Here is a 21,759-nt window from a genome sequence, read left to right as displayed (position 1 = left end):
CACCTCTGTGATGGTTTGATTTATTGGTACAAATGTGCTAAGGCCATGATTTGCTCCAGCCTCCAGAATGGCTCTTATTTGATCGGCTAAGTGCTTTGCGCGGAGACGCGCCGTCGGGTGAAGATATTATGACTCATGGCCACCCTGCCTTTCATCTGTATGCAGAGTTCAGCACTTCCTGTATCGGAGGGAAAGATGTGCCATCAAAAGGTCGCCCTAGAAACATCCCTCTGTGACAATGACAACGGAGACGGTATTAACAGGCGACTTCGGGGCCCGCCTCTCAAATTAAGAGGTGACGCCGGTGACCCGAATCAGCAATTCAGCTGTTCTGGAAGCAATTGTTGCTGCGGAAAAAAAAAAATTCAGCTGATAATGTCAGTGAAAGTAAGAAGTTCAGTAAGGGTTCAGCTGCATGTATTTTGTGCATTCACACTCCTCTAATTTGGCAAGGGGAACTCGGGCAGGGAGAAATGCTGCCAAACTGAGTGAATACTATGAAATATTGCACCTATTTTCCTGCAGGTTCATACACACACGCCTTATCACATTTACAAAATATGTGAGGAAAAATAACACGGGGGGGGGAAAACCATCATGTAAACATTATGCGTTCCATATATGACCTCTGTGTTTCCTCTCGTTGCCCGGTGGGATAACATAAAAATACATGAAGACGTAGGAAGGGGCTCCATCCATAACCCAGCGGACAGTGGTTCCAGGCACAACGCAGGCCTTAACTAGCTGCCTGCTGTATACTCATGGGCAGGCAGGTTGAAATATGAGGGCTGTGGACATGAGGTCTTCCCAGAATGCTAAACTCCCCCTCTCTCCCCCTCTCTCCCCCCTCTGTGCCCTGCAACCAATCTGACGCCTAATTAATCCTGAAGGTCTTTTGTTCCGCTGAGGTTTTCCTCTCTTTCCCCCCACTGCACTCAATCCATCCTCACCTCCCTTGCTCCCCCCCCAGCCTGCCTCTCATCCTTCCCCCTGCCAGCTTGTCCCCCCCCCCCTTCTCAACCACACACCTACACACACATTCTCTCTCATACATACCCCGTATTCCAGTCTCTCCCGTTTTGTCCCGCCCCCGGGGAGGCGTGGTGCGGCCCCAGAGAGCAGGACAGAGTTAACAGATGTTTTGCTTTTCCTTTTTTTTTTCATCCACGGGGTAATTTAGTCGAGCCAAAAATGTACGACTGTTACATGTATTCCCAGTATTCAACTAATTATGGTCATATGGGACATTTTCATGGTTTTCACTATGCAGGAATGCAACAATGTGGATACAGTTTAGACAATAAAGCAGCAGTATAATGCAAAGATGAATACAGCATTGCGAAATGGTTCAGGATTTATTCCAGTTTAAAGGAATAGTTCAGCATTTTCGGAAGGATTCTAATTTGTTTTTGTCAAGAGTAAGATGAGAAGACTGATACATATTCATGTTATTAAAGAGCAACTTGCAGGTTGTTTTTTTTTTACTAGATTTATGCTTAACCTTGCCTGAAAATTACAATTAAAAAAGTTAATGCAGGATTTGATATGTTTTACGAGACCGAAGGGCAGGAATTCAGAGGGGAAAGGAGCCGTTTTGAGCTCTGCTACTAAAAACTGCTTTTTTTTAACGTCATACGCGCCATATTACGTCACATGGGGGAGCAACTTTCTCTGACTCCTTCTCTGCCCAATCCGCGGTAGTAGTTTGTAGTTGGTTTGAGCGGTTGTGATTTAGTGAGCTGGTATTTTTTCGGTAATTTAGTGGGAATGCTGATACAGCATTCCAACTATCTGTTATGCTACGCACAAAATTCTTTATTATTCCGCCGGGTTATTTTGCACCTCTTCTTCTCCCACATTCCACATCGCAGAAACATCAAAACGTTCAGCTCGGTCGGGAATCAATGGCTATTACTTTTATCATTCATAACTTTCATAATTCCAGAGATACATCCCATAATTCATCAACTTTTTAACATGGAAGTCAATGGAGAAACTCTTCAGACTTGAACAATCTTCATGCAACTTCAACTGCTAACTGCTCCTTCATACTTTCACTCTTTAAACTTTAAAATGTTACACATCTTTGTCAACATCAAATGTCTTTCTGACATTATTCGTGTAACACAACTTTTAAATCTGATTCGTACTTTTAGAGATATTAAACATTGTTCAGACCTTGGTAAAGAGGCCTTCTTCAGATTTTAGAGTGCGTGATGTCACAGCTAGAGTGGAGGACATATTTAATTTTGCCTTCATATTTTCTTTTAAACCTGCCATAATTCCCAAACCCTACATTCCTGAGACATACTTTTTCATGAGAAACGTAGGAAAACATCTCGTAGTCATCAAATGCCGTTGGCATGGCGACAGATCATTCGCCATCAAGTTAGTTCAAAAGTTTGCAGTTCAAATATTCTGCTGCTTTTCCAAGCCTTTTTACTTTATTTTCTTCTCTCATCACACATTCAAGCCCCCAGTGTTAATGTATCATTTCAATCTAAATTATTCACTTTCTTCTTACACATTACATTTCAGCATAGCAGTTTAGCGTCAGCTTTTCAGCATAAAGCATTCCCACTAGCAATTTCTTCAGGAATTGCATTCTCTAGTTCTACATTGCATTTCACCATTTTTAATCATGGTGAGCTTGAGTTTGTGCAGGTTGCACAAACTCCAGCCTATCAGGACATCGAGTCCACAGTTTCCCTAACAGGAAAAGGACCGGAGCTAGCTTTCGTTTCTGGGTGCGTTGTGCGAGGTGCATCCACCTCCTTTTTAATTGTAATTCCACCTCCCTGCAGCACATACTCTCCACAGCAAACAAAACGTTTATCAGGAAACCGTATTACATCTCTCTCCCCCCCTTCGCTGCTCTCTCTCTCCCCCATTCGTTCCTCTCTCTCTCTCCCCCCCTTCGCTCCTCTCTCTCTCTCTCCCCTCCGGTACAGCACCGTAAGACGTAGTGTGGAGTTGCATTAGGTAACGCGAGATACGGCTGATACTTGCGCATTAGTTTCTGTTATGGATCAGTATCAACAGTCCTGCCAGTAACGTTACTATATTATCAATACTACTTTAGTTATAGCCTGATATATGATAGCTAACTTTACAATGTTGTGATGTGACCGATGTTAGCTAACATTAACTGTAGCTAACGCCGGTCACTCACCAAGACAGCTGCCCTGTTCTCCACTGATTCTGGCCGTCATTTCTTCTAATCCTTGGCTGCTCCTGGTCTCTTGGACGCCTAGCAGGCTCATAATAATAAGGTTGTGGTCCGTCATATGCATACGAATATACATTTTCAACCTCTTCTGTGTCAAAACTAGCATTGTGAACCATGTTTATTAATACGTTAGACCGGCCGCTCTCCCTCATGTGACGTCACACGCAGGTGGTCTTTTTTTATGCGGAAGTAAAAATGTCTTACAAAAACGACGCCAGATGTCACTGTAGTGCAGGCACGTGCACACATAGACATCAAAGTGGGCTTGAGCCCCTGCCCTTTTTCTTCCTCCAGAGAAAGTGCCCTTTTTTCCCCTTTTTTATTTTTTAAATAAATGAATATATATCTACTGCTGTTTGCGCAGTTTCCCTTTCCAAAAATATATTGATTGAATACAAAATAAAAATATCAGGTCAGGAGATTAGACTGTGAAGTTCCGATGCTCTCTCTGTGCCTCTAATGCAGCGTTTTTCAAAGTGTGGCGCAGAGATGTGATAGGTGGGTCGCGAATGGACGCGATGAATGGGAGATTTCTTTTTTTTTTCCAAATACATTTTTTGGACCTCAGGCCGGAATTGAACCTGACAGAGGTCTTTTCAACCTCTGTCTGAAAACAGAGCCCAGTCTGCTCTGATTGGTTAACTGGCCCACTCTGTTGTGATTGGTCAACCGCGTAGAGATGTTCTTCCCATTATCCTATCACGTACAATGTGTCCAAACGCGTACTACCAAAATTGATGCAACGGTGAATATTTTAGCATAACAGCCGTACAAAAACACACACCATGGCTGATTCCATCCGGAGCATATCAGCAACACATGTCATGTTGCCTCAGCTATGGAGGCGAGGGGAGGAGACCCTCGGGGAAACATCTACAGAGGTTTGGCGGCCCTGAGGGTCCATGTGATCAGCCAGGCATGCGAGTGTGTGCACGGAGACAGTCACTGGCGAGGGATGTGTGTATGTCTGTGTAGGACTGATATTTTCCACATTTGGTTTTGGGGAAATAATATGGTTTCATGGCCAACTATTCTGTTGTGGAAATGAACTTTTAGCAGCTAAGATGTCTACAATATTCAGGAAGACTTGAAACATCAATGCAATATTTTCGACCAGTTCCAATTCAAGATGAACTTTTAATTATCCAAAGGCAATCTGCTATAATATTTTAAAAGTAATGTATTCGTAACAAACTCATTTTCACTCTGACACTTCAGACAACACTCCACTCCCCTCAAAACAAACGGTGCTGTAGATAATAATTCAAATAAAAGTCAAATGTATGAAGATTATTTATGACTATACTGTATGCCGCATAGCTAATGTTTAAAAACTATTCTGAGTAGATTCCCAACAGTTCCAGAAACTATGGAACAAGAGGAACTGATTTCACAAAGTAAACCAGGAACTAATATCTGTGGCATATTTGAAAATTACAACTGCTCTTGAATCGTTAATTTTACACACGAGAAAACAACTTATTAGAGTAGTTATTGTCTTTGGATATACTGTTATCTTTTTTAATGTAATACCTCAAAATAAATGCACAGGCAGAAGGGAAACCTAAAACTCCATGAACTGCTAAGTGTTTAATGGTTATTCCTTGAAGTTGCCAACCATGATGTCTATGCCCTGACAAATTCAGCTTGGATTTCCCGTATCTAAAAATGCTAGTCCTGGAGAGGGGACTTTTTTTGGGTAACTACGAATATCATACAAAAACTTAAATTAGTCACAGGTTCCTCCAGTTGAGATCGCAAATTCCTCAAAAGATTCTTGGTCCCCTTTGGTGGAAAAGGCATATGAAAGACTTTCAGTCCTCTGAGACCGAATGCCAAGAGAGATGAATGAGATATCAGACTAAGTCTCAGCTGATTGTGATATGATCAATATTATGCAGTTGATGGCATATTTACGGCTTATTTCTACCACACTGTCCACTACACCTAATCCCTTTTTTCCTGCTTTGCGTGTGAAATGTCAGTTCTTGTATTCCAGTAATAAATATTGTTTTGACAGCTTTCTTATCCCTAACAAGAGCACAGTATACAGAGCACTTTAAAGACAAGTACTCGTGTAAAATAGCTGTAGATAAAAAAGCAAATCGTGTGCCAGTTGGGGCAGTTGTGTTAAGTTTTACAACAGTACTTTGGTGCCCCATCTGTTCCTCTGCGTACTGTACGTCAGCGCGATGGCTTCATGAACAATCTGATCTCGCAGATGTGATGCGTGCTGATTTGGGCGTGTGTACGTCTCCATTCTGCGTGTATGACAGCACGGCCCATTGCTCCAGGCTGGAAGGTCATTTAAAGGCCAGACCTCCAGACCTCTCCTCTCCTCCCCCTCCCCTTCCCCTCTCTCCTGCCTGAGAGCCTGAGATAAACCTACACATGCCAGCCACACAGGACCAATAGTCATGATTTATCGGAAGCCATTTGGTACCTGAACGCCTATGAAATTGTAATGAACTTGATTATGCTTTTAATGAAGTGTGAGAGGTTCTTCAGAAACGATTATAGCCGTGCTCCGGCTCACAGCTAGAGGCTATGGAGGGGAAAGGAGGAGGGAGAAAAGAGGGGAATTGAGGACTGTCACAAACGATGAAGACTTTGTAGGATGGTGTAGGGCGCGCAGGGGTGCAGACAGGAGCGCCACGCTTCTTTGGAATAGATTACAGGGGCGTTCACTGTGTATCGGAGGTGACATGACCTGACCAACCCCATTTCATTTCCTCCATGCCAAGGGATTTTCCCTCAAAGCTGCATGCTGACGCAGTACATTAGACTCAACAGCCTGCAGTCTCATAGGTCATATTTTGCATACATATTAGACAGTGGAGGATGATTCTAACCTTTCCATGTACAGGGTGCTCCCATTCAGACCGGGAAACATTATTGTTCAGTAATTTCACACACAAATCTCCACTCTCCTAAGCTGCTTCTTCTTTAAATACCACATGATGAGGTAAGTGGCTGCTGAAAGGGCAGACAGTCCAGACACAAACAGTGGCTTTTTGCTCACATTATTATTGTGCTCCAAGTGACAAATTGTAATGAGATACTTTGTGGATGCACAAAAAGGAATTCCCTACTCGCTCTCATTTACCAAAGGTCAAGATATCGAGATAACAGCAACTCTTGCCAGTTTTACTTATATAATCCAATTTATTACAAACAGGATATTATTTGCATATTTTGGCACATAAGTTACATTAATATTTAGAAATTGTGTTCTGGGCTGCAACTACATTATCAAGATACATGTAGTCCAAGTAAAACCAGATGAAAAACATTGGGACTGTATCTATATTCTATATAGTCACAGAAGTAAACAAAGGAGTCCAATTTAGGCATATCAGTCATGGGGGGAGAGACATTTTTGGATTTTAGCCTTTGCAGACCATTTACATTTAAAATTTAAATTTTGACTAACTAGTAACTTTTTATCCCTTCAGACTGAAGACAGAAGAATCATTTAACAATGTAAAACATCAATCTAGAAATATTTAACAGCAAGTGTTTTGTTTGGCTGCGTTAGTAGAAACTGTTGAATGCAGATGTTACGCCAGTTTGCACTGCACCACTTTGTAGTGACAGCCACAGCTGACCCTGTGGGTACAGTCTGCTGTGGTGGCTGTCACTTAGTGTGTATCTGCCGTCACTGTCCACATGCCCAGACTGTAACACTATCTGCAAGGACTCCGAAGCTGTTAATCAACTCCTCTCTAATGTGTTGTTCACACCTCTCCTTATCTCTCTTTCTCCCTATCTCTCCGACTTGCCGTATTTCTAAGACAGGGTGCTCGGATGGGCCATCGCTGTCACTAATTTGTTGTGGCAATATTAATTAATGATCAGCCTGTCACAGCTGTTTATATTGAGACAGATTAGAAGTGGGAGAGATTAGACAAAGAAAACAATCTGCGAGGGGCTCAGCGGCTGACAGGGGTCACCTTCACGTGTCTGAAATCATATTCAATTTGCCGAGGCGGAGGCAGGGAAATGACTGCTCTTGACCAGTCTGTACCAGTCCCTCTCTCTGTCTGCGATGGTTCACATTAGGAGATAACTAAATCAAATTTGAACCGCAAAAAACGAAAAAGACAATTTAGAGTCGTATTTGATCTCATCTGAAATGATGAGAAATGAAAATACTTAGTTGTGTTTTTAATACCCACGCTGGCTTTTCCATGCTTTCTATTCTCCATTAACCCTCATTTTCCTTCTGTTCAGCCACAAAACGCATTTCCCTTTTCAAATGGATGTTAATCCGAGGTGGCAGAGCGCGTCCTGACCACTGACCTCAGTACTGTCCTTCCGAGCGGACATGCTGACTGAGCATTCCCACCGCCACACACAAGTCTCAGGCTCAGTTGACTTGGCAACGACGCAGTGCATTGTGGCGGCGCGGGGAGATTAAGTGGCCAATCAAGGCCTGAACAGCGGTGTAATCATTCCACTTGGTAAAATGGATGTCAGGATTAGGCACTTTCTCACTTCACTATGCTGGCTTTAATAGGGCAAAGACATTTTCCGGTAACTAAAGTTCGGCGGTACGATTAAAGAACAGCTTCTTACTGACTGGTTAATAATCAATTCTTAAAGTTATGTTTGGAGGCCGATTAAACCGTAATGTCAGGGACTATACAAACACATTGGGAGAGGATGGGAGGTCAGAAAAAGGTTGGAGTATTATATAATTGCGGAAGGGTAAGCAGTCTCACTTTTTAAGATATATCACATTTGTACTTTATTTGATATCTAATAATTTTAAGATAAATAAAAAAAACAATACAATTGTAAAATTATAATATGAGGTAGCAACCCTACCTACTAGAAATACAACAAAAAATATGTGTTAATGGAATACCACCAAAATGACATTGGAATACATACGAGGAATGGCATTATTAATATCTTTACAGATAGTAAACATATCAGTAAACCTGGTCACTAACTACACAAACATATGATGAAATGATATCTGCTATTAGATACTGCTATGTTATTATAGTTGTTATGTTTATGTTTAGACATTAACTCTTAGCCAAAGAGCTTTGTAGCCTTAACATACAGACAGCTCTCACTATGGATATTAATAAGTAAAGTCAGTGTAAGGCGAGAGATCTCTGCAGAATACTTTCCCATTTCATTTCCCTGGATAAATAAAAGGTTGAATGAAGGAATACAATAAATAAAGTCCTTGCTGGAGGATAAATAGCTATGTGATATGTCAAGCAGACTGTGGCCCGATGCCTCATTTCTGATATGATTGTTAAAAGTGTCCCATAGACATGTGTGTAGGAGGGATGGATGGAGGAAAGTGGAGGCTACATGACTGCAGGAGAGAGTCTGTGTGGATGCGCACTAGTATGCTTGTCTTGTCCCTCCTGCTTTGTTATTCCTTAGTATGTATTTGAGGCAGAATACAGCACTGTGCAGTTCCCCTGAGTTTAAATATTTCATTTGGGAGATGAATTCTGGAGCTACCAGCCTTGCTGTTCAACTCAAAGTTTGAAGGACTAATGCTGCTCCTAATTCGTATGTCTCACTGTGTTGAGTTAATGCAATACCTCCATATTACAGTCCTGGCTCCCACTACCTATTATTATTTCCCTCCATCAATATATTCAGGCCTTTTTCTCTGGTTTCTTACTTTCAAATTAAGGAAGTAGTACTCGGGTCGATATTGCATACAACTACAAACAAACAGAAAGGAAATATGAATAATTTGTCAAAGAATGACACAAAGAAAGGGTCAGGAGAGGGGTTGATGCTATATAGCGTGTGGGGCCATTAACATCTCCTCTACAAAGCTTTTCTCTGCAACAGGTACAGCCAGAGGGAAGAGAGGGTGAAGAAGGCGGCACACATCATTTGGAATACCACCATAACATTTGCATTACCCACAGGCTGCAGCTGGCAACCACCCCCACATTTACACTTCACATCTGCAGTAGTCAACCACTGCCCATGCAATCAGTGCTTGGCAGGAAGATTGGCTCGCATGCAAACATCGAAAGAGTGCTTTTGAGCTTGAGGGTTTTTAAAGTCCCATTACGCAATGGTTCAGACATGTAACCCATCGTAGCCGCCAAAACACATGCCTGGCCACATGTGTATTTCCACATGCATGCATATTATGCACTTTTATCCTTTACCAATACAAAATGAAACGCCTCTCCAGCCTGGCAGACAGCACGGCTGACTTTCAAGAAATTCCACAAGCGAGTGCTTTCTGGAACTAAACGGGTGCGGCAAATCCTCTTAAAATCCTTTTAGATACCGTGGCAGCAGGGAGAAAAAGAAAAAGTTTCTCCGAGGCAAACGTGCAGGTTTGTTGGGTTGATGTCGCGCTCTGGGGAAGGACATTCTCGCCAGTTTATTTCTTCAAGGCTGGAGAGGAATGTTAATACGACACATACCCTAGAGGATGCGCAGAAGCACACTATGATGGCGTGTGAGTTGACACAAGGCTTAAAGGAGAGACAAACGACACTTTGGATGTGTGCGGCTTCAACTAACCATTCGAGAATGTGGGGTTGTACACATTTCGTTGTTATATTAGGACACAATAGGAAACATGTACAGTTTCATGTTGAGCTTCCAAAATGCCAGATACCTGTAAATCATGGATTTGAGGTTCTACTCTATGCAAACAATAGTAAACATCTAAAACCAGTGTGACTATCTACTCAGCAGTTTTACTTTAGATGAAATTCTTCAGCTGAAATTAAGTTTGAAATGGCTGTCAACAAGTGCCAGCATATCCAGCCTCTATGTCTTTAGGCTCTCCAATTTCATCAAGTTTCTCAAAACTAGTTTCCTGGCTCTGATTGCTATTTACATATTTGGGTAAATGAGCATGGGATTGGGCTCGGTGGTTTGTTTGACGATTTGCTCTTTGCTTTTCTATCTCCTTTGGGCAACAGATTGGATTAATGTTTGTAGACACTGTGATGCCACACATGAGGAAACAGGAGATCTTGCAAAATTACAAAACTCTCCCAATTACAGCTCTACAAACACATACAAACTAGGGGAAAAGCTCATTTGGGTGGCGATGCAGATGTTTCTTGTGTCAGAGGCACAAGGACAATAATGAGCTTCATTTACATGCTTTTCTATTTTAATAGACCAACAAACAGATAATGTTTACTCAAGACCCGGGCGTTGCAGAACACACTAAGAAAACAATGAACCTACACACACATGCATTGTGATCTGTAATATAATATATGCTCTATCTTTTGAGGCACATGCCAGCTTGCTTACATAGATCTTTATCCTCTCTGCCACCATTTCTCCTTCCATCCCCACTCTTTTAAGCTCTTATCTCCTTTCCTCCTTAATTACTTGTTAGAAGGTGTTTGGCTTTTCGCTGCACGCCTGCTGTTTTGGTCATTACAGGCCCCTGTAGGAAGTGAAGTAGCTGCCAAAGAAGCTTAGCATAAGACAGGCGCTGAGGTGTCTGTACTCACCTGGGGTAAATGAGGGCAGCTCTTCCTGCTGGCTTTGAGGCCTGTCGTCCCCTCAGGGGCCGTCCTGATGTTGAAGAGGGCCTGAAGAGCACACTGGGCCGCCTGGGTCTTGGCCATCTTCTTGCTGCGCCCACAGCCCTCGAAAATCCGCCCATCCACACGCACAGCCATCACAAAGCTACGCAGCCGCTTGCCTTCGGCCCGCTCAGAGAGGCAGGCGTAGCGCAGGCCCGGCCGGAGCTCGTTGAGCATGGCTACGGGGCTCTTAGGAGCCTCTTGCTCTGGAACAATCCCACCTAGCCTCTGCTGAGCCTGCACCATCAGGTCCAAGGTGTGTCGGAGCAACCGTCCGTGTCTCAGTAGCTCACTTGATAGAAGCTCGCTCTCTGCTGCCGAGTTGCAGAACGAGAGGCCGTCGGAGCACGCAGAAGACTCAAATTCCTTGAAGAGTGTCTCAGGGAAGTCTGCCTGATCTGAGGTGAAGTCAGCCGAAGGGTTTGAAATGTTTCCCATGGCCAGGTGGGCCTGAGGAGCGTTAGGAAACTGGATGAAGGACTTGAGGGCCAGCTCTGCAGCCCTCATCTTAGCTTTCTTCTTTGTGGGGCCCGTGCCTTCGAAAGTCAGCCCGTTCACCTCCACAGCGATGGAGAAGACGGGAGCATGGACCGGGCCGGTCTGAGACACCATGCGGTACTGTAGGCCCGGCTTCAGCTCATTGAGCTGCACCAAAGCATTTTTCGGTGCTTCAGACCAGGACAGTTTCTTGTAGATGAGGCGGAGTTGACACAAGTGTCCGTTGTTGTCCTCCTCCAGCGGCCGTTTCCTCTTCAGACCGGAGCTCCCACTTTTCGCTGAGTCGGAGCAGAAAATGGACTGGCACTCTGCCGATCCTATGGAGCGATCCTCCAGGTTACCAATGTTGCGGTTCTCCTTCACCTCGGCACTGCTGGTACCTGCAGTCAAATGAGAAAATGTAAAAGTGATAACAAATAGAGAGAGAGAGAGAGAGAGAGAGAAGAGCATTCATAACTGTGTGACACACATTTATCCTGGCTGAACAATATGAATCAAGGAAAATCTCCCGGGCAAGATTGAGCCACTCGATACACAATGAAATGGTAATGAACAAATCTACAATCATCTCCATGAGCCGAGCCCACTTCATACCACGGGGCGCTATCACGTTTAAGTGTTTTAAAATACAAATACAAATCCCCTAAAAATGGCGATGTTATCTGCCAAATCATTCTGTAATCTGCCTCCAAATTGGTTCTGAATCTGTGTTGCAAGTGAGAAACATTGGTCCCTGTGGCCAATGCAAAGCACCAATCCTATTTGTAATGGCTGTTGGGATCACATCGAGTGGCAGACATTCCAAGAAAGGATGAAATGTCTGTAGCCCGCTTTAATTCACACAGCTGTGATACGCTCTTCAAACCTAGTTACGGGGGAAGTGGCGGCGTATTGCATTTCTGATGGGAAATGAACAAAAATGGGGTGTTCGGATCTTGTCACAGGAATGTTAATGTTGGAATGGGAGACTGGGATCAAGTGCTGACATTCACTCATGGGCTGAGGCAGATTGTAGATGATAGTGTGCGCAGGCGTGGATGTTCCTAATCTAATGGCTTATTTATCACAAACACTCAAATCTAATATTGAATAGCTCAAGATAATACAGATTTTAACACACACGCTGACATCCGTGCTTCATCAAATAGCCCATTTCACAAATAATTAATTACGTGGGTGACAGAGAGATCATTTCAATATTAGAGCCTGCCACTGAGGGAGTTAGTGCAGCGTGGTGACAGAGAGGAAGAAAAGAGATGGCAGCTTACTTAAACTGTCCTCGTCCTCTGTGCTGCTGGTCCCAGGGCTTATGTACTTGAAGGGAGCGATCAATGCCGACAGCATACTGACTTTTTCTGGAGGAGAGACAAGAGAGAGACACAGAGTCAACAAGAGGGCAGCGGCGGAGATGTTTTGATAGTTTTATCGATTATAGCGCAGATCAGAGTTGGCCCAACACGGAGGCAGAGGACACACACACACACACACACACACACACACACACACACACCAAACACACACACACACACACCACACACACACACACACACACACACACACACACACACACACACACACACACACACACACACACACACACACACACACACACACACACACACACACACACACACACACACCACACACACACACACACACACACACACACACCACACACACACACACACACACACACACACACACACACACACACACACACACACACACACACACACACACACACACACACACACACACACACACACACACACACACACACACACACACACACACAAATATATATGGTAAGTAACATACACTTTTAGCCTCATCCAAGAACATTCGCATTATTATCATTTTATTTTTTCTATGAGGTTTCACAAGTGCATTCACATGTCATATTCACCAAAATCTCTCACAACAATCAGGGTCCCAGAACTAATTTATTTTCAGTTTGTCAAGAGGTGTAAATCGGAGATGAATCAGACTTAAAACTTCTGAAGTCTGAGCCCCGCTGAAGGCTGTCTGTTCCACTAAATTTGTATTCAAAAAGGTTTTTACCAAAAAGTAAAAAGAGGAATATTCCACTGCGTAGCTTCAATTCCTGCTGTTGCAAAACATTAATCAAATTCAGCAGAGTCTGTAGCGGTAATGGGTGATATTGAAAGAACAGCTGTCAATGACAGTGCTTTACAGTGAAGAAAAGAAATAGCAATGATTTACCATAAAGTTAGATGCTAATTAGAGTCATACTAGTGATAAGTCATTAGTCACAGAGATATTATAGCCTGGAGCAGTGGTTAAGCGGGTAGACAGTGCATGATTCATTTGATAGTTAAGGACCACTCTTTAATTCCAGACATACCACTGAGAACATTCTTGTTAGACTATGAATGTGTTTTGTCCTTCACATTACGTTTTAGTTTGAACAGAATTTATTCAGTCATTTTAAATCTTCCATACACACACACACACACACAAACCAAACACACACTTCATGTTTGGTGATAAACTTTATCAGTGCTAACTTGTCAACAGTGGCTTTCTCCTGCTCTCCCTGGGGCCTGCTGCTGTCCAGGTGTGCGTGTTGTTTACAGTATGAAGCCCTATTAGGGCCATCGCTTGGTCTGGTGCACTCCATGCAGCGCTGAGCAGAATTGACAGACCAGTCTGGCTCCTTAATTACACCCCCTCTCTCTTCCTAACACCAGCTGATGATCAATAAAAGGGAGCGGGGTAAGGGAGAGGCAACGTGAGGGAGATAGTGGAGGTGGACAGATGTAACGGGAAGGAAAAAGCAAGGGGAAGAAAATGAGGAGTTTATGTAGGTGGTTGGAAGGTTTCAGGGTGAGCCTGAGGTCAGGACCCCCTCCAAGCTCCCTGGCTATTCCACCACAATCACCGAGCAGAAGTCAGGCCTGAAGCAGCAGCAATTTCAGCGATTAAAATGCTGCATAAACGGAGGGCACATTACAGTGCAATAAACATGTTTTGATAAGAGTGCAAGGTTGTGAATGAGCTCCTGGTGCTTTCCTCACAGCACTACAGGCACTCAATGAGTCACTCCGACACACATGGATACACTCTAAACACTGATGCTGGAGCTGTACGGGGCCTCGTGGGCCAACATCACAATACAAGCATTTCCATTCTGACCTAATTACGGACTAAAGCCCAACACAAGCAGCAATTTGGGCCTAAATGACTCCCTCGGCCAGCAGGGTCATTATCCAGACCATTTTCAAATCAGTCTATATTGTTTTGGAAGCCCCTGAAGCCCTATTTACAGTACAAAAACATGGCTGGGGGTGTGTTTACAAAGTGGCAAAATTAGAGGTGTTGGTAGGGCTACTGCTTAGTACAGCATGTCTTAACTAATTCGTGCATTTGTAACTAAAATGTAATGCTGTGTGAAAGACACATGTTCACATCAAGCATGAAATTGCAGGCAATTAACACACAGGAGTCTAAACTTCCACACTGCAGACTGATATGACGTATGATGTATCGAGATGATCCTGTTTTACCTAAACCACCCACTCACCAGCTTCTGCCAAGTCAAAGCCCACTGGGCATTGAGATACTAAAGCTTCATGTGACCAGATGTACACAGTATAATATATATTTATATATTTTTTTCAATATTGTAAAACCTGCACAACATGTTGCACATTTCTGCTCCATGCTCTCCCCTTTGAATATAGTATTGCCATATTATATTACATTTTAGTGCAGACAGTTTCTTAAATAACTATACTTTGTGTAAATATTGCCTTTATTTTTCATTTGTTTGAATAGTCTTAGCTTATATAATTGTACTATTTTTTATAGTAAGCTTTCTTTCTGTGTCTCTGTGCACAACTTATACCAAAGCAAATTCCTCGTATATGTAAAACTACTTTGTAATAAAACTGACTCGGATTTCTCCACTCTAACCTAAAGGTTAAACGCGAGAAGTTTGTCATTTTAAAAGAAGAGATTCAACCTTAATCCTGCTCATCCAAGTCAGACCTACAAAAGCCATTTTTTACAATACAATTCAACAAGAAGCAGCCTTGTTTTACATCTATCCGCCTAAAATGGGTTTATCATTTGAGAATTAATTTAAGTGTTTTGATAATAAGTCTTCAATGTCTTTAGTTGGCCATTGCCTTTTTAACCAAACACTTACAATTGCTACTGTATGTACCACCATTTTTAGAAGTGTCACCTGGCTTGGCCTTTTCTTAGTAGAATTAGCTAGCAAGTCTCAAGAAATGAAGTGTAAAAGAGCACAAACGTAAGCCCAATAATTTAGGCAGATTCAGATCCCGGAATATCATTCATTTAGCTGGTTATTGGTCATAAACCATTAGATAAAGAATTGGACAAAATTCCATTTTGACCCTACGATGCCACTAGATCAAAGTGATCAAGTTATTGCATTTTACAATGTGTGGGAAACATGTATGCCTGTACAATAGGAATGACCCCCCTTTGAATAGAAAACCAATTCTATGCACTATTATCAATGATTGCTGCCATGCTGGGTTGCATGACAGCCTGAGTAGAACCTTTTATTATGTGTTTTTTAGATTACAAAGTTCACAGTCAGAATAGAGCGTATAAAGCACTTCAGGTCTGCATAATTTCAAAGAAACAGAAAAACACTTTCAATTGACAATTGAAAAATCATCATGGTTTCAATAACTCTGATGCAGTGGTAAGCAGTGTGGTTAAGAGGTCATCCTCCAAAGGCCACCTCTGAGCGTTTTCTGAGAGGTTTATGAAGTGCCGGCACAAACACGCTCCACTCTGATGTATGAGTGAGCTGTGTATAACGTCAGAGGCAGTTTGTGTTAGGAGTTTACAGTATGTAGTGATTGATTTTCACAGGGAGATACAGCATACTTTCAGCCTTTTAAATACAAAAATTCACCGCAGGAGCTCACAGTCTGATGCTCTAGGATAATAATAGAACTGGTTTGTTGTGAAACTCCAAGAAAAGATTAGATTTTATAGTGTAAACATTAAAGTTGTATTAACAGTATTCAGCAAATGAGCAATCCTAAATGACACTAATGAGTTTAATAAGGACATTTCCAGGAAATAATTATGTAAATTGATTCTAATTACAGGTTAAATTCAGAGGATCTAAGAAGACTGGCTCTATTCAAACCCTAGCTGATATTAATTAATTCCATTGTTTTAATTGTTTGTTTGGCATTAGAGAACTTACATTTTGCCATGTATAGCTGAACTACAAGTCTCTGTAGGTGACTAATCATTAATTGGAAATAACTCAATGTACCAGCTTGAAACTGTCTGTGTTTTTCCTATGTAATTATTAGGAAAAAGCAAACTATTTAAAAGCTAACCTTTGAAACCATATGGACAAAAGTATTACAATTTGTTAGTAGAACAATTCTCTCACTTTAAACTGCGTATTTGAACTTTTAGGAGGTAGGATGGCATGGTATTAATAATCTAGATTGAAAATATTAATACATTGGGATTGGTTTACACTTAAAATGTTGTGTTTTTCATTTTGATTGTTAGCATTTATGGAAAAACCACGGGTGCCATTATCATAAAAATTGGTGGAAGGTTTCCATATTGGCCAAAGAAGAACCCATAACATGTTGGAGTGTATGCAAATCACGGGGGTGGATACAAATACTATTTTCATAATGGGAATGGATTCAGTGATTATCTGTGCTCTCCAGTGCCCTGTACAGGGTTTATTTTGTGAATTTGTTGTGTTAAGATCATAGAACATTAGCCCACTCCGGTGACCTTGGTGACATGGACAAATGAGGTTAATTTACAATCTTCTCCGTTATTGCCTCACTTCAGAGCTGCCAGGAAAATGAACCACCAATCACTGCCGCTGATGTGGACATTGTTACCTCACATGCCCTTCACGGTACCCGTCACCATCCCTTCTTATTCAGCGGCCAGCCGAATGGATGAGACAATGCATGCCAATAGTTTCCGCTTGCTACGTCCTTCCCACACTGCACCAGGGCACAGTGAGGAGACCACGCTCATTTGTTTCCAGCGCACAAAGGCACAGAGGCAGCGGAGAGCCAGGCTAGATAGGGAGAGGCTTGGCAGATGGCCATACACTCCTGATAGTGACAACGCTGGTGATGGTGTCAATTCACAATGAGCTGGAGAAGAGGCTCTCTCTTTCTCTCCCTGCACTTCCTGTATCAGTTCTGAGGAGAGGGTAATGAGCCCAATCAGATTTCCCCATGGCTCAGCAAAACCAATGGGTCAGATGAGCGACGGGAGACACTATTGAGACAGGTGCTGGGGGAAATCATCGACTCTCTCTCCATTCACCACCTGCCCCTCTCTGTCTCCTCTCTCTATCTTTCTATACGTCTTCCTGAAAGCCTCAGATTGAAAGCCACTGAGCCACTAAATGAGAGGCTGCATTGTTTCTCCATAACAATTCTAACCTGATTCCTCTCATCTGATCTCTGAGAAAAAAAAGCAATATAGAAGTAGACTGAGTAAAGTGGCCTCTCCACCTTTTGTCAATAAACTTGTTAACACAGACCTAAAATAATCAAAACATGCTATAACTTCTTCTTGACATCAGTTAGTTATAAGGAAAAACATGCAGAGACTGATTCATCATGGTGCTGGGATATGGGAGGATATGGTGCATATGGTGAGTGCAAGAAAACCCTCCACACCCAATCAAAAGACACTACAAAGCCGATGTAGTAATGGTGCAGGACTGGGACTGTACTTTAGAGGTTAAGTATTTATTGTTTACATTTCAGTACGAAAGGCCAAAGTTAACTCCAACTGACTGTATACATAAGGCAAGGCAAGGCAAGGCAAGGCAAGGCAAAGCAAAGCAAGGCAAGGCAAGGCAAGGCAAGGCAAGGCAAGGCAATTTTATTAATATAGCACCTTTCAGTACGCGACAATTCAAAGTGCTAAGAAGTTAACTTAATCACCATGACATCACTCTCCAAGACACGAGATGGTTGGAGATCATTTCAACAGAATGCTGAACAAAATGTTTTTAAATGTACTTTTATGACGTGAAAAAACACTGTGAAAGAGCAATAACATCATGCTGTATCGGAGAAAAGCTGAAACTACCAATTGAAGCCATAACAATTCCAGGAAATGATTACAGAGTCGGGACATTTCCTCATAGCCTTCTATACAACCAGACTTCTCTTGGAAACCATTGGAGCCACACAGGCAGCTTGTCACCTAGCTTTCACAACGGAGCCATAAAATAACACTGCCGATGCATAGATACCAATTTACACAGACAATTTTTAAATTCACAGGGATGAACTTACACTTGAACAGTGAGTTGAGATGGGGGAGTGAATGGATAGAGCGAGCAAAACACAGGTATGTGGATGTATTAGCACAGACTGATGGATATTTAGCACCTGATTAGCAGCAGTGAGGACACAGTAACAAGACCATCTGCTTTACATTTGCTGCCCTGGACATGAGTGCCAAGGACAGAGAGCCTTCATTGTACACACTGAACACTGCTGTGAATAGCTTAACATGAGCTTTTCCAACTTCACTGAGTGTGTATAACATGTGTTATTTATGTTTATGCCTAAGGAAAGGTATCACTTTTAATTGTGTCAAAAGCTTTGTGTGTCACACCCATTACAAATGACACTGATTGAACATTTCTAAAATTCACACATTCTTCACAGTCTCACAGGAAATATGAGAGATACGCGTCTGATAGCAATGTGATAACTGATGTGATGATGCGACAGCAGCAGGTGCGATTCTTTCAGGGTATGTTACTTACAATGTGACATATGGATGTTAAATATGCGCTGATGTTAGCCCAATAAAGGAGTTATGAGTATATGTTAAAACTGTTTCTTACCATTTTTTTATCATATCATTTTGGAGGTAGAATTATACAATGTGTACCTTGTTAGTCGAGTGATAAAATGTATGACTGTCTTTTTTAAGACCAAAATGTGAATTAAATTGTTTCTTTGAATATGTGAAATAAACTGAACAGAAAAATAAAGAGAGTAGAACATGTACCTAAATAAGCATGCGACATTCGCACACTGATTTATCGGTAAATCGTACTCTGATAACACAGCTATAGCACTACACAAACTTACATTAACCCTTTAAAGAATACCATAATTAAAAATATATATATTTATAACAATAAGGCTTGGTTTTGGCGCCATTTAAAGAAGGCAAAATAAAAAAAATTGTACATTGGTATATTTCACAACACTGAAGTTCCCAAGAAGAATTAAGAAGTACCATCTTTATATAATCTGAGAGAATACAAATGATATACACCCACAAAGTGTACTGTACTGTATACCAAGATCAGACACTATATTGTATGTTTTCTCAACTTTAAGCCAAACAGCTTTCATCGGTCTTCTACTTCACATTGTTTTTTACTTAGCTGTACTTTTTATTGAAAACAATTCTACACCTGAGCTCTGCTGTCTTACACTATATTAAACAATAAAAGATTGAGTCTTCTTGAATTCATAGGCATTTCTGGCTGCAAACTTTCTCAGAGTGAGAAACCCAGAATATCACAATGTATTCCCACTGTGGTGTGTCTGAGTAGAACTCCAGTGGACATTGAATTGTTTAATCATACCGTGGCTCAGGAGTATATTTGACGCCACTTTCTCTCTCTTCTTTTTTTCTTCTGCCATTCCGTTTTGACAGTGAGACACAGAGTACATTCTTGTGCTCCTGAGAGGCGCCTGGCCACGGTTGAGTGTCGTTGAGGAACTGCTCAGTGTGTGACGGCTGTGGATTGTCAACGAGGCCCTGCAGACGGTGTGAAGGTACAGCGGGGCTTACGCCTAACACCGCTCACATCTCCTCAAGCACTCACCTCTGAGAGCCTTACTTTCAATGACTCCAGCATACCGCCATGATAAAAGCTTTTTAGTGTCATCTCTCATGCCTGAACTGGGCAAAAGTATATTTTTTTGATGTGTCAAAAATATGAACTTTGCAATGCATGTTTTTTTTTTCTCGCATCCTTGAATAGAAAGTAAGCTACCTTTAGAGGTCTTTGCGTTTGACTGCAAATGCTTTTAGCGCTAAAATAGCAGCATCTTAACAATGGCGTGATGAGAGTGAAGGCAAAGAAACACAGAAAGCAACACGTCATCCTAAAAAAGGTATTTCAAGGTGTGGAGATTGAGTAGGAATACAAATAAGCAAAGTTAATCCGAAATGATTCCTTCCCAACAACACCTTTTGGCAATTAAAAGTAAACAGGCATGACTTTTTTCTTTAAAGTTCTACACAGATCAGGATCGCTACCTGATAAGTGTCAGATTTAATGCGCACTCGCCTAGCTCCTTGACAGAATATTAATGCGGGCTGCCATCCATGAGAATGACTCATTTACAAGCATGCAGAGGAAGCTGAGGACTCAAACCTGGATGAGGTTTGTCGCCTCGCTCCTTTGATAACAAGCGCTCGAGTGTATTTACAAGGCAGAGCGCGCGAGATAAGTCTGCGCTGTAATGACACTAAGCAGGTCAGGAATGCCTCTGCCTCTCAGTGTGTTGTTGCTCATCTCCCTCCAACTGTTATCCCTCTCTCTGTCAGCCCGCTATGCTTCCCCGTGCCACCCAGCGCTGTCATCTGCTCCGAAGCAAAGCGTGAATATCAAATGCCATTCTTTAGTTTGACTTGTAGGCCTTTTTTACTTTCATCATGTTTGTTTGCTCGGAGCTGAAATTGGTGCGCTCAGAGCAGAGAAAACATTGTGTTGCTTGCCTCGGCAGTAGGCGCATATCCATGCTGACGCGGCACTCAGATGGTGACGTGACCCCGCATGTGGTCTCCAATCTCGGAGTGTGTGGGAGTCAATCGGTAGGTGTGAGGTTAGATAAAAATTGGCCCAGCCCTGCAGTCACCAGCTCAAATCTGGAGAGCTACTAGAACTTGAAACTGGAGGGGGAAGTGAGGGAGAAAAATAGCCATAAAGAAGGATTCTGGTTTAAATTGTTTCACTTCTTCAAACCTCCCCAACTATTCCTTTACACCCCGTCCTATTCTCAATAAATGTTTCACCTGCATTCTGTCGTTTTCTACTAAACAGCCCCCCTCTTGTCAAATAAACCTGCCCGTTTCCATGTGATCTTCCCCAGAAGTGTTTCACGCCTCACATTATGACACATATAATCAGGCTGGCTGTTTGCACTACTTTGTTCAGCACAAATTGCTGCACCGATGGTCGTGGCGAAGCACAGATGGGACGTGGACAGTTTTTCATCGGCGGTTCCATACCACAGAGCCCAACACATCTGGTATGCAGCGCGAAGCATCTTTGCACTAATTTGTTTGTCACTATACATTGAAGGGACTATCTGTCATCCTGCCATGCTTTGGTTGCGGCATGACGTTTGAAGAACATGGCTAGTCACAAGTTTCACGCAGCCCGGCTGGCTGGCCGCTTGGGACTCACTCACTGGAGCCATC

General features: G+C 42.4%; 1 protein-coding gene across 1 annotated transcript in view; it reads right to left on the bottom strand.

The window, feature by feature from the left end:
* The window catches only part of adarb2 (adenosine deaminase RNA specific B2 (inactive)), a 146,468-nt gene that overhangs the window by 37,065 nt on the left and 87,644 nt on the right, over positions 1–21,759 (bottom strand). The window contains exons 2-3 of the mRNA XM_034132566.1: positions 12,552–12,638; positions 10,711–11,663 (exon numbers count right to left, since the gene is read on the bottom strand). Of these exons, the coding sequence (XP_033988457.1) occupies positions 10,711–11,663; positions 12,552–12,638 (1,040 nt within the window). The remainder of the gene's footprint in view (positions 1–10,710; positions 11,664–12,551; positions 12,639–21,759) is intronic.

Source organism: Trematomus bernacchii, unplaced genomic scaffold, assembly GCF_902827165.1.
Source record: "Trematomus bernacchii unplaced genomic scaffold, fTreBer1.1, whole genome shotgun sequence".
In the NCBI taxonomy this organism is placed as follows: domain Eukaryota; kingdom Metazoa; phylum Chordata; class Actinopteri; order Perciformes; family Nototheniidae; genus Trematomus; species Trematomus bernacchii.
Note: the sequence above shows the minus strand (reverse complement) of the source record. Positions and strands in the feature narration are given on the sequence as shown.